We start from the raw sequence: 17,876 nt of genomic DNA, 5'->3' as shown, positions 1-17,876 counted from the left end.
ACTGACAAAGACAAAAAAGAAAAGACAAAGGGTTCATGACGTATATAAAAATTATAGGAAGAATGGTTTAAAAAGCTTATAAGAGAAATACCTTATCTCACCACTAGTCCTAAAACTGCCATAAAATTAAATAAAAGAAAAAGGTTCTGCCAACACTGAGCTGTTAATACTTTAGTACCCAAAGAGAAACAGTTGACCCTTCCATCAGTCTTTTAAGTAACAACTCTGAAAGAAAATAGATTCAAAATGAAAGATTAAAATAATTCATATATATATTAACAAATCTAATGAATCTTTAAAATGTTTATAATATAGAAAAATGTTTATGAAATGAATAAAGCAAGGAAGTGAAGAGACAGTATGACAATGATATAAAATAAACTATAGAAAATTGAGGAAGCAAACACATTTAAGTATTTATAGCTGCTATCCTTGAAAAATTAGATTATGGGATAAATATTTTACGCTTAATTCATTTTCCAAAAGTGAATGGAAAGCCCCTAAAATAAAACTAAGTATTAAGTGTCATTTTAGGAATGTGTTGCTGTACTTACATCTTAGGACTTATCCACGGAGCTGGGATACTAGTGGAAAACCTAGTTTGGGACCAGAGAGGCAAGGTTCTTGCTCTATGACTTTGGTCACAGGATTTATCTTTTCTGAGTTCCCAATTCCATCATTTGTAAAATAAGGAGCCTGAACAAAGTGACCTCTTGGTCCCTTCAGTCTTTAAAAATGTGTAAGTACCTGACTGAGAAGATAAGTTGGGATACAACCTGTAGGGAATAGTGATGCAGTTTTATTTATTCTGCTCAGACTTTAAAATTGAGGAGCTATTAAAATTCTAAATACCAAGAGTATATTGAGCATAATAAATAAAACTGAATTTGTTAATATTCTTGATGAGAATAATAGATGCCTCTAATCATTTAAAGAACTGAGATTTTTCATAAATTCTGTCCATTTTTCTCATAAGTTCACATCAATATTAACTAAAGAATGCCAATACTGAATTACTATATTAAAATTTAAGACTGAAAAAATTTTAAATAATACCTATAAAGGTCTGAATTATTTGTTACAAAGGATTTTTTTTAAAAATCATATTCTGGGGCTGGGGCTGTAGCTCAATGGTAAAGCACTTGCCTCACATGTGTGATGCACTGGGTTCAATCCTCAGCACCACATAAAAATAACTAAAAATATTGTATGTCCATCCACAACTTAAAAAATATTTTTTAAAAAATCATATTCTATTCAGTCACAAATACACATGAGCCTGATTGTGGATAAGAAATGAAAAGTTTTAGGTCTTTGGAAAAAAAATATTACTGCAATTTGCTAAAGCTCTTAAAATACTGGCCCGTGATTTTTTCAGGCTGCCGTAGCTAACCGAAAAGTTCTAAGTTGAGTTCTAAGTTGCCCTACAGGAAAGATATAAGACTTATTTTAAAATTTGTTCTGCCCACTATATGTGAAATGCTCTGTTTGCCAGGAAACGTCATATACCTTCTCTATGTTCCTATCTATTATGTTCACTAAGTATGTAATTTTTTAAAAAAAGAAAACATTTCTTCTATTAAACACAATGATCTAGGAGCCTCACCATTCAAACATTTTATAGAAATAAAAAAAAAACATATGTTGAAAATCCAAATCCTGGATCATATTTATATTATTAACACATCAAAAGTCTCTATAACTTGTTTTTGTCCTGTCTCACACCTATAAAAAGTTGGAACTCACCTTGTCCTTACAGGGCCTTTGGCAGTTTTGTGCAGCACATACAGCATTCTCATCATCAGATTCCTCTGCTCCTGACCAGTCATACTTTGAGGGGATGTCCAGCACTTTTTTCTCTCTTTTCTTTTCAGTACTCTCTTTAACAAGTTCAACTTTGGCTGCAGCAGCCTTTTCTTTCTTTTTCTTTCTCTCTTCTTCTTTTGCCAGTTTCTTGGCCAGTTTGTTTAGCTCCTTTGATTTGTCTGCATTTAACTTTAATTTCTTCTTTTTAGGTTTGTCCATTTTCTTCAGCTCCTTGGATTTTTGTTTTCCTTCTCCGAAAAGTTGTTCTGCCTTTTCTAGCTTCCGCTTACGTTTCTTCTCTGAAGAGTCCTTGCCTTTCATTTTTAATGGTTTCTCTTCCATGCTATCATCCTTCAAAGATATAAAATCAGAAACAATTTTAAAGCAAGACATTTAAAATCAGTGTCATTCTCTTACATGAGGTACTTAGAACAGGCAAAGTCAAAGACACAAAGTAGAATTGATGTTACTGGGGGTGAGGGAAGAAGAAATGGAAATTTGTTGTTTAATGTGTATAGAGTTTGTTTGCAAAAAGTTCTTTATTAACTCAATAAATTCTTGGTGGTTAAGTAGTTATCAAAAATACCAGGAAAATAGATAAGTCTGATCTCATTACAAAGGGTATTTAGTGACTTTGGCAAGGATTAGAAACTAGTTTATGTGACAATACAAAAAACTGTCACTTTATGCTGGGTATAGTGGCACATGCCTATAATCCCCGTGACTAAGGAGGATGAGGCAGGAGGACTGCAAATTTGAAACCAGTCTCAGCACCTTACCAAGACCCTATACAACTTAGTGAGATCCTGTCTCAAAAAATAAAAGGGCTGGGGATGTAGCTCAGCAGTTCAGCACCCCTGGGTTCAATCAAGAGTACCAAAACAAAAACAAAAACAAAATTTCAGTTTTCAACTTTCTAATACTGTTGCCGTTATTCACCAATGTAATTAACAGAAAAAATATGTCTGATAACAGAAAGAACTGCAGGGGTTAGAAAAAGAAATACTTAAAAATGTAAACTTGATTATTCCTAAGGTAAACATTGAGAATTCATTTTTCTGCAGATTTGAGACTTGAGAATCTTTGACAGGAACCTAAGAATTGTAGAATCTGCTGTATTATAAATGCCTCAAGTTTATTACACCTCGAACAACATATGTAACCTCATAATACTTTGAGTTTCCTTGTATGTAATAAAGAAGACCATATGAGATAATGGATGTGAAGAAAATGATCTGTAGACTAGAAAACACTATTTAAATTAGGCTACCTTAATTTTTCCTCCAAACCAAAACCAAATTATAGTACCCTAAATGCATTTGTATCAACAATTGGTGTCACTATACCACTGACTCCAGTACATGGAAACCAGGAGGCTAATGAAAAGAATATTAGGAGTTAGACACCACAGTTAGAAATTAATTATGTTATTTTTTATTAGATTTGTGATCTTAACTTTCCATCTCTCTGATTGTTAATTTCTCCATATGAAGAATGGGGTTAATACTTTCCCTATTCTTCCCCTGCCTCTTCAGGATTATGGTAAAAATCAAATGAGATCATGCATGTAAAAACACTATATAAATTACAAACTGCTATGAAAGTATTTATACAAATATGAACTCTCTCTCCCATCAAATCCAGTTCTATTTAACCATTCCCTTGATTCTTTTTTTTTAACCACTACATTTTCTTGCCTAATATTGGGCATTCCAAAAGGGGAAGCCTGGGCTAAGGAGACTGTTTTAAACTAGTTGTTTTCAATTGCCCTAAGGGGAAAAAAAAGAATTTTTACAAAAATAGCCTTTTATAGAAAATTTTAAAAACCAATAGTAATAAAACAAACACCATAATCACAAAAATTAATATTACATAAAATAGCAATAAAGAAAATCATAAAGCAGAATTATTCTGGCTTAAGTGGGAGAGCATGACAGCCAGATTACTCCCCCTCAGTCATCCTCCAGTTTACTATCTAAGGAATCGGGGCATTTTAATGGTTTTAAAACCATTATTTAAGTTAGCAGTAAATCCATACCTCCATGATATGTAGGAATCTGTCTTCTGAGGGTGGGTGTGTGGCCTGCAAAATCCTCCATATGTGTTGTGTTTCATCTAGAGATACTTCTAGGAGGTCTCCAACCATCATGAGCTCTTCTAGCTGGGCTTTAGCTCCAGGTGACAACTCCAACACCGGAGGTTCCAAACTTCGAGGAACCAAAGGGCTCTTCCGAGGTTGTTTTCTTGGAGTGCTAGAACCTTTTATAAAAAAGTACCACAAGACAGAAAACTGAGAACCATGACAAATGTAATTTTTTCAAAGTAAATGTTGAACAAAATGGGTCTCCCCCTCCTCCTACACTGACTTCAGATATCTGGACTCATTATATCAGTGCAAAAGTAAAATAAAGTTTGTTTTTTATTTTTAAATAACTATTTATTTACTTACATGTGATGCTGAAGATTGAACCCAGTGCCTCACCCATGCTTAGACAAGTGCTCTATCACTGAGCCACAAACGAAGTCCTTTTTTTGTTGGTACCAGGGCTGGAACTCAATTTAACCACTGAACCACATCCCTAGCCCCTCTGTATTTTATTTAGAGATAGGGTCTCACTGAGTTGCTTAGGGCCTCACTAAATAGCTGAGGCTGGCTTTGAATTTAAGATCCTCCTATCTCAGCCTCCCAAGTCACTGGGATTACAGGCGTGCACAACTGCACCGAGCGTTTTCTTATTTTTTGAGATGAGATTTTACAATGTTTCTGAGAATGGCCTCAAACTTTTAAGATCAAGTGATCTTTCTGCCTCAGCCTCCCTAGTAGTTGGGATTACAAGCACACACCACTACATCTTAGAAAGTGAAAATGAAATTTAAAACAAATACAAAAAGATCTACAATGCCAAAGCCCACTTTAAAATTGTTTTTTTTTTATCCTGACTACTGCACAATCACTTACCCCAGTCTCCATTTTAAACTATACCAAAAGATTAAGCAGTCAGCTGCCCTACATAAATAAATGCTTGGCTAGTCACAGTGGCAGATGCTTGTAATCTCAGATACTCAGGAGGTTAATCTCAGATACTCAGGAGGTGGAGGCAGGAGAATTTCAAGTCTGAGGCCAGTTTTGGCAACTTAGTGAGACCCCATCTCAAAAAATTTTTAAAAAGGGGTGTGTGGGGAGCCAGGGGTAGGGAGGGAGCTCAATGTTAGAGTGCTTGCCTAGCATGCATAACACCCTATATTCAATCACCAGTGCTGCATATATACAAAAAAATTAAAAATAATTTTAAAAAATGGTTATCTTCCAAATGAATAGACTGTAATATGTTTTTCCATAAAATCTTGAAAATTTATTAGAGAGAGAGACATTTTCCATATTACAGTGTTGTAACACAAAGCAGGATGAATTTATTTTTACTAGGCAAAAGAAAAGCAAACATCATGGAGAAATCATCCACCAAGGAAAGGAAGAACTTTTCTAACAATTAAAGCTACCCAACCCAAAATGAATATTCTTAGAGAGCAGTGAATCTTTCAACAATTGGTAATGATCAAATGGAGGCTAAAATGCCTAACAGCAATTTTATAAAAATGAGATATGTGATCATATGGAATTTAAAGTTCTCATTAGAACTCTATAATTCTATGTTCATTTTTAGATTATCTAATGATAGAAAATGCAAATAGAGAATAGATTTCCCAAAATAGGATTTTCAGGTTCTATTAGTATTTCATGGTACGCATCATACTCAATTCAAGAGGGATTCACAGTCTTGAATAATACAACCCTTCTTCTCATTTTAGACTTATTTTCTCTGGATTTTTTTTTTTTTAAGGTAATACCTTGAGAACAACTCTTAGAAGCAGAAGAATAAGCATGTTCTGCACAGAATGAAGGTGCAGTCCACATGTGAGTTACTACTTCCTCAGACTTGATGGGAATTTCTTCATCACAAAAAAGATTGGGTTCTAGACTACTAGAGGACTTCACACTGGCTGTGTCCTGAAGAAGAAACAATAAGAGGTGTTCAGAATTAGTTAACCACATAGCTTATCCTCATGCAAGAATCTAAAAATGGCTTTTAGGAAGCTTTTAACATAACATACTAAAAATATGACACTAAAATTAATTATATGACATTAAATAAATTATAAAATGTTCATGGAGGATTTTAAAAAAGTAAAAATTACAATTCAAACCAAAAGGGAAAGTAAAGCTAAAAAACAATAATCCATAGAGATAACACACCTACAAAAAATATACAATTAAGTAGAAAGTTTAGAGGTGACATTATTTTTTAATTTATTATTTTTTAAATTGTAGGTGGACACAATACCTTTGTTTTATGTTTTTCTCTTCTTTTGGGGGGGGGAGGGGTATGTGTGTGGCAAGGGATAACCAGGGATTGAACTACGGAGCCACAGCCTTATTTTGTATTTTTTTTTTTTAAAAGACAGGATCTAAGTTGTTTAGCACCTCGCTTTTGCTAAAGGTGGCTTTGAACTCACAATCCTCCTGCATCAGCCTCCCAAGCCACTGGGATTACAGGCATGCGCCACTGCACCTGGCTTATTTATTTGCTTTTATGTGGTGTTGAGGATCGAACTCAGTGCCTCACACATGCTAGTCAAGCGCTCTACCCCTGAGCCACAACCCCAGCCCTAGAGGTGACATCTTAAGACACATTTAATCCTAAGTTTCCAAACTCTACTATCTTCCCATTTGTTCTTTTTTTTTTTTTTTTTGAGGGGGGGGAGAGGGAGGGAGAGTTAATTTTTTAATATTTATTTTTTAGTTTTCGGCGGACACAACATCTTTGTATGTGGTGCTGAGGATCGAACCCGGACCGCACGCATGCTAGACGAGGGCGCTACCGCTTGAGCCACATCCCCATTTGTTCTTAAGATAATAAAGAGACTGACAATATACAAACTATACAACTCTGACAGCTCTAATTAGGTCTCGGATGATTTTTCACAGAATTTGTTTTCACAAGCTCACCTATATAGCTTAAAGGTCAGAGAGTAGTCAGGAAGACAGAAATCACACTAGGTATTTAGACAGAGGTTTCTGTTTCTTTGTTTATTCAATATACTGGAAATTGAACCCAGGACTGCCCTACCACTGAACTACATCCCTAGCCCTTTTTATTTTTATTTTGAGACAGAATCTCCCTAAGTTGCTGAGACTGGCCTCAAACTTAAATGAACTATCATCTCTAGGGTTGGTGGAGTTATAAAAACCTAAAGGCTTAAGGAAGCAGCCCTACAGAGTTGGAATGCAGACTTCTGAGGAGGAACTACTGGCCAGTTAAGTTCTGCTACCTCTGACAGAAGACAATAATATTGGTTTGGGGAAGGGGAAAGACAGGGAAGGGAGGTAAGGGTTAGAAATTTCTATCAGTTGCCTATGCCAGGATTAAAAAATATACACATGCACATACACAAAATGATTATAACAAAAACATGGAATAACATTTTCTAATGTCTCCTACTGTCAAAAGAGTCATCTGGCAAAGGACAAATGTGTAAAGCAAGGGTTGGCAAACTATTGCCTGTGGGCTAGACCCAGTTGGCAGCCTATTTTTGTATGGACTGTCTCTTTGTATGGATCGTGAGGTAAAAGTAATTTGAAGATTTTTAAAGAGGAAAAGAAGGAAGGGAGAAAGGGAAAAAAAGGAGGGAGGGAGTAGTGGGAAGCAGCAGCAACAACAGAGACCTTAAAATTTACTATCTAGTCCTTTATAGAAGAAGCTTGGCAATCCCTGGTGTGGATTCCAGTCCCAGAATTATAAATCAGAATATAAAAGAGTGTGTTAGAAGTTCAGCAAAAATAGCTTAATGACTAACCCAAAACCTGATTCTCTTTTAGGGTACACGACAGGAAGATCTATTGTTCATCATGAAGCTATCCTTAAACAGGATACTTTCTAAAGCCTGTAAGTTTCAAAGTAATGGTTAGTTATGAAAAGGACTACTTAGAATAAAAATGGTTCATAAGAGAAATCTGTAAAACAATGCCACTTGCTAAGAATTTAAAAATAGTCCACAGTCTTCTTTCCTACTCAAGAATTTAAAACCTAAAAGGCAAAAGACAAAATAGTAAAACTTTCTACTTCAGTTCCCAGATGCTTCTTCTCACTGACTGAAATTATTTTTCTTACTTGGACACTATTCATTTCATTTTAACTCATACAGGAAAGCTTTCAAAATGAAAAGCCAGGCATGTTGGTGCACACCTGTAATTTCAGTAACTTGGGAGGGTAAGGCAGGATGATCACAAGTTCAAGGCCAGCCTCAGCAACTTAAGCCCTAAGCAACACAGCAAGACCCTGTTTCAAAATAAAAAAAGGGCTGAGGATGTATAAGTGGTAAAGTGTCCATTAGGTTCAATCCCTAGTACCAAAAAGACAAATAAATAAATAAATAAATAAATAAATAAATAAATAAATAAATAAATAAATAAATAAAAGTATAGTGTTTTAGTACCAAAAAGACAAAAAAAATAGTGATTAGAAAACAATGATGAAAACTAATGAAAGGATAAACAAATTTGCTTTCAATTCCTTTCCCAGTGTGAAGTATGAAACATGAGAAGTACCATGTATGTGTGTGTGTGTGTGTATCAAAGGATCATATTATATATCATAAATATGTGTAATTTCTGCTGGTCAATTTTAAAATTACTTTTTAAAAAAATTACTCTCCCTAAAAGGAAATTTACAGTTTGGTCCCAATCATGGCAAATCAGCAAGCAAGGCAGAATCACCAAGAAATTGTTTTACACAAAGATCTGTCACTGCCCTCTAATATTAAGTCAACATCTCAGTCAGGTGTGCCTAAAATCTCAGCCACATGGAAAGCTGAGCAGGATTAACAGATTTGAGACCAGCCTCAGCAACTTAGAAACCCTGTCTCAAAAAAAGCGCATCCGGGGGTTGAGGGGCAGGTGTTATGCAAAGCCAGAGATGTAGCTCATTGGTTAGTGCCCTTGGTTTCAATTCCCTGAAGCCCCCCAAAACAAACTAACTACAATAACAACAACAAAATAACCTCTGGCAAACTCCACTATATTTCCACCCAAGTTCAAGCTACCCCAAAGTATTAACCAGTGTGAAGAAAAAAATGTGAAAGAATCTAAATGCTTAACTTACCTTTCTCTAAAATGAGCAGTTACTAGGATACATTAAAGAACACTCTGGGAGGTAATATCTACTTCTATTCTATATCCTCCTTTCTGATGTGTATTTGCAAAATATAAACTGTAATATGGACAAAGAGTTTCAGTAAAGGTAAATGATATACTTTAAAAGGAAATAATCATGGATAATTTCCAAAAAGGTTACCCAGACAATATTCCAAAAGATCCATGAGACTTTGCTTCAACATTAAATAAATGATTTCCTAAGTAATAATTTTCTTAACGCTGCTCAAAGTATTTTAGTGGTGATTCATTTTACATTCAAATGAAGTAATTAAATAATACAAAGGACAAACCATCTGTTTTAATTTTTAAATGGTAACTAAAATTGAATGACTCATTTTATTTTATAATAATTATTTTACTTTATTCCTAAACTGATAGGGACTCTTCTTCAAGCAAATATATTAAATTCAAAGTATTTTAAGTCTGAATTCATGACCATAGCAGGGGACATCATGCAAAGGGGAAAAACATCAATCCAAATGCAAATAATTCTGCAAATAAAATTTTCATCACACAAGCCAGTTTGTGACTGGACAACACAGCAGGCATTTGTCTCCCAAAAAAAAGAGAATGTCATTACACAGTAAGCACATATTCTATGAGAAAATTCTCTGAGAGAATGTCATTACACAGTAAGCACATATTCTATGAGAAAATAAATGATCAAGTGTATTTTTTTCATGTACAGATACCAACATCAATATAAATTTAATCTTAGATTACTGTAATTATTGCCTCTATTCTTCCACTTTTCTAGGTTGTTGACACTACAAAACTCCACAGTATTGTTTTTCTACTCTGCCAATACCCTCTCCAAAGAGACTGTAAACTAACTCTCATATAAATTCTGCAAAAAAATAGAACTAATCGGGGCTGGAGTTGTAACTCAGTCATAGAGTGCTTGCCTAGCATGTGTGAAGCACTGGGTTTGAGTCTCAGCACCACATTAAATAAATAAACAAACAAACAAATAAATAAATAAGCAAGGTCCATAGACAACTAAAAAAATAGAATTATTTCACATAACCACATCAAACCTGTTTTGTTTTGTTTTGGGGGAGGGGACCAGGGATTGAGGGGTACTCGACCACAGAACCACATCTCCAGCCCTATTTTGTATTTTATTTAGAGACAGGGTCTCACTGAGTTCTTGGAGTTCATCATTGCTGAGGCTAACTTTGAACTCGCGATCCTCCTGTCTCAGCCTCCCAAGCCACTGGAATTACAGGCATGTGCCACCACGCCAGGTTTCAAACCAGTTTTGATCCATGCAATACTTTTGATGTTCTGTTTTCATAGGTTATTGATGTGCTTCAAAGCAAAGCCCTCCATGTTTCATTCTAGTGCAGTGGCTGATAATTAATGTTCTAGAAAGCAAACAACATAAGTACTGGAGGTCTCTTGTCTATATGAAAAACAGTGATTCTAGTATTCAAGTAAAAAGCTAACTTATATATGTGGCATAGGCTGCATTCCCATTCAGCTGCTCCCAGTCATTCTATTCAACTCTGCAAACAAAAATAGTCATTAACTTCTGGATAATAAGGTGCTTTAGAAGCTTAACTGATGAGGCTAACCAAAGTTTCAACTTCTTTCAAGTCTTTAATTCATGCAACTGAAAATTCCCTCATTAAAACATTCCCTGGATCCATTTTTATCTTGAGAAAAATATTTTCCAGTAGATGAATTTACAAGTGTCTCTCATAGATGATTTTAATTTTACATCCTTAAGAGTGTCTTATGCTAATGGGATTCATGCTATAAGAATAAGGAGTACCGACCAGAGCTACATGCTGAAAAGATAAATAAAAGGTAGTCAAGGGTTAGGGATGAAGTTTATGATATCAAAAAGGTAGTCAAGGGGTAGAGATGAAATTCTCTCATGTTCTACGGAAACAGTCTCAGATACAAACTCCCAGGTTACCAACACAAATTCTAAACAGAGCAACTGAGTATCATATTAAATAATTCAGGCAAAAAGTAAACGACTTGTACCTAATACTAAGTGACAATACAAGGCCAACTGGATCCAATACAAACTTGCCAAAACCTCTTCACCACCAGTGTGGTGTCATTATCAAAATAATCATACTGATTAGCCCTAGAATAGGATTCTTATACATGAATAGGTACACTTTAGTAACTCAAAGAAAAAAAATCTTTCAATAACATCCAGGCATATTTCTTCTAGTCCCTCTAGGTCACAAGGAATTATGAAGGAAAAGGAAAAAAACACAGTTTTTAAAAAATTCTTTTTAAAAAGTTGTTTTAGCAATATATCTTTGTTTTCCCCCTTAGAGTTTGAAAGACTATAATCACCATAAACTCAGGACAAATAAATGACTCACTTTTTCTTCCCCTTTCAGGCCTCATCAGCATTCAATAGCTTTTTTACAGACAAACTTGCCCAGCACAGTAGCACTATGCCTGTAATTACAGAAATTCACGAACTGATGCAGGAGGATCACAAACTTGAGGGCCAGCCTCAGCAACTTACGAGCCCCAAGCAATTTAGTGAGATTCTATCCCCAAATAAAAAATGAAAAGGGCTGAGGATGTGGCTCAGTGGTTAAATGCCCCTGCGTTCAGTCCCTGGTATATACATACATACATAAATAAAAATAAAAACAAACTCACTGGACAGGTATGTACTCAGACTGCTTATCTGTATAATTACCTTCATGTCATAGCCATATGTCTCCCGAATGTCTTCATCAGAATCTGTTTCTTCATCATCGTAGTCCATTGTTTGTCGAGGGGAAGATGATACACTGCTTACCGCCCGGTTAAAAGCAGACTGCTGGAAACTGGGTAAGTGTCCCTAAATAGCAAAGATTCCAAGATGAACAGAGAGATAGACTAAAAATGAGTAATTAGTAAGTGCTAGAGATAATAAAATGTATTGAACCTGCAAAGCCTAATAGTTCCTCAGTTAGTAGAAATTAGATTATTTGATTATGTTGCTAATGTCTACCTGAATGATATTTCAGATAATATTTCACTAAAAGGACCTAAATAGGTACTCAAAGAAAATACTATGAATGTATGTAGAAGGAAGATGCCAAGAATAATACAATTACTGACAAATTAGTGTTATTTCCCAGTCAATTGGTACAACTGATTTACTGTTCACACACTGACAAACACTACCATATAAAATTGAAAAAGAATATAAATGCTAAACTTGCCTGTAAGTCTGGATTGGCGGCTGCTTTTTGGAGTTCTGCACTGATGATCTTTTCAGTTTTTTCCCGAGCTGCCTGTTCCACCATACGCTGACTTAACACAGAGAGCTTGGCTAAGGCAGAGGATAGTTCATCTGTGGCTAGGGCCTGCCGTGCCCGATCTTGCCAACTCATGGCACGTTCTGTCAAACATTGTAGGGCCTCTCCTTCAGGCAACCGTACAGGCAACTTCTGAAGGGATACAAGCAGTGACAGAATAGTCTCTAGCCTGGGCCTTCGAGAACGCATACAAAGAGGGCAAAGGAATTTTACTTCTTTAGCCTGCCAGCTGGAACCTTTTTTCTGGGAACCTGATTTAGGAAGGGGAACACAGCTGTTATGGAACCAGTCTTTGCAGAGCTCACACTGTAGCATAAACCCACTGGCCGTCTTGCGACAGATGCAAAATTTTACTTCTTCTATGCGGTCCACCATTGTCATCTTGGCTAGGTTGGCTGCTCTGAGAGAATGCATGGCTTCAATCTCTTTTTGTTCTCGTTCTTTGAAAACTGCCACCTGTATATGACAAACATTTCACTGAAAGAAGTCACTACAATACACCCCATAATAACAAATATTTATGGCTGAGGAATCTTTCTCCAAATGTGGCCTCATGATAACAAAGCATATCTTTAAAAAAAAAAATCAGTTGTAAACAATTTCCTAAAATTTGGGTACCCAGCCAGTATCCACATAAACATTCCTCATCTGGGAAACAGGCAAAGTGCAACCAGATTTGACAATTTACTTCAATAGAATACTTTAAATTCTTCTGTAGGGCAGAACAGAAAGAGGGTACTCCTTGCTCAGTGTGATTAGCACATATCTGAAAACCCAGCAACTCCGGAGGCTGAGGCAGGAGAATCACAAGTTTGAGGGCAGCCTCTGCAACTTAGTAAAACCTTGTCTCAAATACATAAAGAACAGGGCTGGGAATGTAGCTAAGAGATAAAGTGCCCTTGGGTTAAATCCCTAGTACCACAAAAGTGAGGAGAAAGAAGTATGCCTTGAAATCAAACATCTTGGGTATGAAGCCAGCAACTCTAGTTATAAGATTAATCAAGAGTAGGAAAATAATTTTTAAAATGTAAGAACTACACAAAGAAGTTCACTTTCTTAGTTATAACAGGAAACTTAGTATCAGGTAAATTATTTAATATTAGAAAACTATTCAACAGACTAAAGGTGCAGCTAAGTGGTAGAATACTTGCCTAGCATATGAGAGACATGTCTTGGGTTTGATGCCCAGAGTCCCGAAAAAAAATAAGAAAGAAAACAACTTAGCAAATTATGGGCAACTTTGTGAAATATGACACAACTATAAAAATAACAATAAAGGGGGCTGGGATTGTGTCTCAGTAGTAGAGTGCTCGCCTAGCATGCATGAGGCATTGGGTACGATCCTCAGCACCACATAAATGTAAAATAAAGATATTGTGTCCACCTAAAACTAAAATAACAAAGAATAGAGATATGGGGACTGGGGTTGTGGCTCAGCAGTAGAGCTCTTGCCTAGCAGGTGCAAGGCACTGGGTTCAATCCTCAGTACCACATAAAAATAAAATAAAGGTGTGTGTGTGTGTGTGTGTGTGTATATATATATATATATATATATATATATATATATATATATAGAGAGAGAGAGAGAGAGAGAGAGAGAGAGAGAGAGAGAGGGAGGGGTGAAAAAGATAAAACAATTTTGGGAAGAAAGCAGAGCACTAACCTTTTCTGTACTACCATTACAAACATACACACACACACACACACAAAGAGAAAGTATATGAAAGTAAAAATAGTTAAAAACAGTAAATCTGCTAATATCTTCACAGATTTTTGCATTCAGAAAGCAAACTCACTATGTATTACACAGTTTCTTACCACCATAGCTGTGTCTCTGGTTTCTTCTAGTCCTTCCTCCAGATCACTCAAAGGTTCAAGGTCCAGGTCCTTTTCTTTTTCTTTTTCTATTAGTTCTTTTACTTTTTTCCTTCTGTTTTTACCACTCCCATATACACCAATGTCAGTCCGGGGACTTAGCACCTACAAAAATAAAATCAAATATGAACTATCATTTTCAAAACAATGTTAAAAAGTGAAACTAATAGAAGGAACCATTTATAGACAACTCACCATGTCCCAGGCACTTTCTTAAGGACTTAATACAACTTACCTAATTCAATCTTCAGAACAACTTTATGTAGGAGGTATTATATTCCACATTTTACAAATAAGAGAAACTAAGAGTCAGAAAGGAAGCAACTTATCCAAGGACATAGGGTTGGTAATTAGGGAGCCAGTCCTCAAATCTGAAACTCTTATTCCAAAGCCTATGCTCTTAACTACTATGTTCAACTGTGCAAGACAAAATGACAGTGAGTTTTAGTTTAAATGTGTGCTTCTGAGAAAGATTACCTCCCTTACCAAATACTACTACTTATAGGTATTTATTTATCGGCTACTGATTATAGTGCTGAAGTGTATATAAAGTATTCTTTACCTGTAACAACGTATGGCTGGAATTCTTCTTAAGAAAGGTCCGCCCAGTCCGTTCTCTCCATGCCCGTGCTGCTGCTACCTGTGACTCCACTTGGGGCAGTGCATCAAGGCGCACAGGGATAGGGCGCCCTTTAGCAGATAAACACTCAAGCTGCTCCAAATAAGCATAGTTGCTGCCACTCTGCAAAACAAAAATAGATTCTCATACAATGTGAGTTCTATTAGGGAGCCTAGCAATAGACTATTGGAAGAATTTACAAAAAGTTTACTGTTGATTTTTGTATAAATAAAACTAATTGTATCTCTTGAATTAATATAACTTTCAATGCCCTATTTTATTTAAAAGTTATACATTAAAATAAGTTTTAAATTTTAATTGGTGCATTATAACAGCTTATGCCATTTTTGTAAATACACGTAATATAATTTGACCAACATCATTCCCTAGTACCTTCCCAATCTGTTTGCTCTATTCTATTAACTGCCTTCTATTATTAAAGTTATCCCTTTTTTTTGGCTGGGCAGAGGGGCACTGGGAATTAAACCCAGGACCATACCCCAGCTCATTTTGTATCTTTTGAGACAGTTTTACTAAGCTGCTGAGGCTAGCCTTGAACATGAAATCCTCCTGCCTTGGCCTCCTAAGCCACTGAGATTAATGTTATTTTAATTAGTGTGATATATAATTGTGATATATATATATATATATATATATATATATATATATATATATATATACATACACGTGATTCACACATATGTACATATATAACATATATAGAGCATAATTTGTATAGATGTCATTCCTGTATTCAGGCCCTTCCCTCCTCCCTTCTTCTACTCCACTGGTCTTCTATATACTTTTTTTTTTTTTTTTTTTGGTACTGGGGTTTGACTCAGGGGCACTGGACCACTGAGCCACATCCCCAGCCCTATTTTTATTTTATTTAGAGACAGGGTCTCACTGAGTTGCTTAGCACCTCACTTTTGCTGAGGCTGGCTTGGAACCTGCGATCCTCTTGCCTTAGCTTCTCAAGCTGCTGATATTACAGGAGTGTACCACTGTGCCTGGCATACATTCATTTTTTAATGAACATGTAATCAAAGATCTTATTTACTTTATTAATAAGAGAACAAGTAAGATATAAAAATTTATTCAAAGGACAATCTGAGGGAAAGATAGCATAAATACAATTAGGAATGAGGAAATGAATTTGCTAATTGATGGAAACAAATATTTAATGTTATCTAGGACAATGGAATCATCATTTCAACAGTGTTGAAATCAAGTGTACCATTATAGACAAATTTAATTTTCTATGAACACAAACCTAAAAGCAGGATTTTAGTTCTAATAACCACTTCCATTTTATGTTATATAATCAGAGGATAGAATGAGTACTTTCTTTCTAAGTTAACAATGTTTCTATATTGCCATATAACAAAACCATTATTATCTCTAGAACTTAAATACTACATTCCAGTAAAAAGTTATTTCTCATGTATCTAATGAAGCATTTGCCTGTAAACTCATTTTGAGAAATACACGGAAGCATATGGGAAACAAACAGAAAAAAGACCGATGAATTAAAAAAAAATAACAAAGAGGTTCTAGTCCCATGAGATATTTTAATGACATAATTAAATCATTATGGTACCAAGATAAGGATAGCTAAATGGAATAGATCAAAAAGCTCACATTTTAGGACCGAGAAATAACATTTATATTCAGGCATGGTGGCAAACACCTGTAATCCCAGTGACTCGGAGCTGAGGCAGGAGGATTGTAAGATGAAAGTCAGCCTAAGCAACTTAGCAAGGCCCTAAGCAATTCTGTGAGATCTTGTCTCTAAATAAAATATAAGAAGGATTAGGGATGTGACTCAATGGTTAAGTGCCCAAGTGCAATCCCAGAAGAAAAAGAAAGAAAAAAAGAAAAGAAAGAAAAAGAATTACAATTATTACTATTATCCCCCTTGTGCCCAACCATAGCTATTTGTCTATAGAACACCTTCTAGACCCAGCCTACTCCAAACCCAAGTATTTTAAAGAAAAGTCTGCCTATCAACAGAATCTTACACAGAGCCTAAAAGTTAATACTCCAATGAAGGGAAGAGCCTAAAAGAAATAATTATTTCAAAATTACAAAGGAGATGCAGGACAGCTTGTCAACTAGGTCTTTCAATCATAAATCATGTTTAAGGATTATCAGATTTTCAGGACAACCAACTGCCTGAGACAGGTCAAAGGCAAAACAAAGAAACTACCCTGAGGAAAACAGAGGTAATTTTTAAAAGAAAAGGAAAAAAAAAAAAAACAGTGGCAGGTAAGTCAACTGAAAATTCAGATAGTAAAAGAGAAGTCATTAAAACTTAATACCTAGCACATGTTCTTTGTTGGGTTAGCAGTTTACTGAAAGTGATTTGATTCTCCTTTTCTTTGAATATATTTCTACAACTAAGAATATTTACACATATAGTACTGTAGATGCTACTTAATGGTTTTTTACAGTCTAAGCATACTTTTTAGCACTGACTTCACTGTTTTAATATGTTGTTCCACCTAGAAAATTTGCTATTTTGAAGCCAAAGCCCTATATTTCTTTCTTCTCTATTTTTTTTTTTTTTACTCCATCTGCTGTTACTTTTATTTACTTTTATGTGGTGCTAAGGACCAAACCCATGCCTCATATGTGCTAGGTGAGCACTCTACCACTGAGCTACAAAACCCCATCCCCAGAGTCTTTTCTTTTTTTTTTTCCACTTGAATCTCTTAATTGTTGTTTTTATTTTATTTTTAAAATTTTTTTTATTATTAGTTGTTCAAAACATTACAAAGCTCTTGACATATCATATTTCACACATTTGATTCACGCGGATTATGAACTCCCAGAGTCCTATCTTTCTTTATACCCTTTCCAGTATATTCCTGTTCCCAAACACCTTTTTAGGTATTTTAGTACACAAGAGTATTGTGGTGCTTAGTAAATGTTAATTTCATTTTATTTTTCTGCCTCTTATTTTAACAGTAATTCATACTTAGACAGCAGGTTAAAAAACAAAAAAAGCTACTAGTAAGAGTTGAATAGCTAAGTTTTATCACTTTTCAGAACAAAACTTATTAATGTTTAAGTAGGTAAT

General features: G+C 35.3%; 1 protein-coding gene across 3 annotated transcripts in view; it reads right to left on the bottom strand.

Annotated features, from left to right (window-relative positions):
* The window catches only part of Kdm5a (lysine demethylase 5A), an 85,655-nt gene that overhangs the window by 10,989 nt on the left and 56,790 nt on the right, over positions 1-17,876 (bottom strand). For 2 of the 3 annotated variants that reach the window (XM_078015512.1, XM_005333964.5), the window contains 7 exons: positions 14,738-14,917; positions 14,119-14,280; positions 12,205-12,756; positions 11,694-11,837; positions 5,653-5,812; positions 3,845-4,065; positions 1,747-2,157 (listed from right to left, as the gene is read on the bottom strand). In XM_078015512.1, the coding sequence (XP_077871638.1) occupies positions 1,747-2,157; positions 3,845-4,065; positions 5,653-5,812; positions 11,694-11,837; positions 12,205-12,756; positions 14,119-14,280; positions 14,738-14,917 (1,830 nt within the window). Of the gene's footprint in view, positions 1-1,746; positions 2,158-3,844; positions 4,066-5,652; positions 5,813-11,693; positions 11,838-12,204; positions 12,757-14,118; positions 14,281-14,737; positions 14,918-17,876 lie in introns of those variants that run through there. The other variant, XR_013423218.1, reaches the window with a different exon arrangement.

Source organism: Ictidomys tridecemlineatus, chromosome 6 (assembly GCF_052094955.1).
Source record: "Ictidomys tridecemlineatus isolate mIctTri1 chromosome 6, mIctTri1.hap1, whole genome shotgun sequence".
Taxonomy (NCBI): domain Eukaryota; kingdom Metazoa; phylum Chordata; class Mammalia; order Rodentia; family Sciuridae; genus Ictidomys; species Ictidomys tridecemlineatus.
Note: the sequence above shows the minus strand (reverse complement) of the source record. Positions and strands in the feature narration are given on the sequence as shown.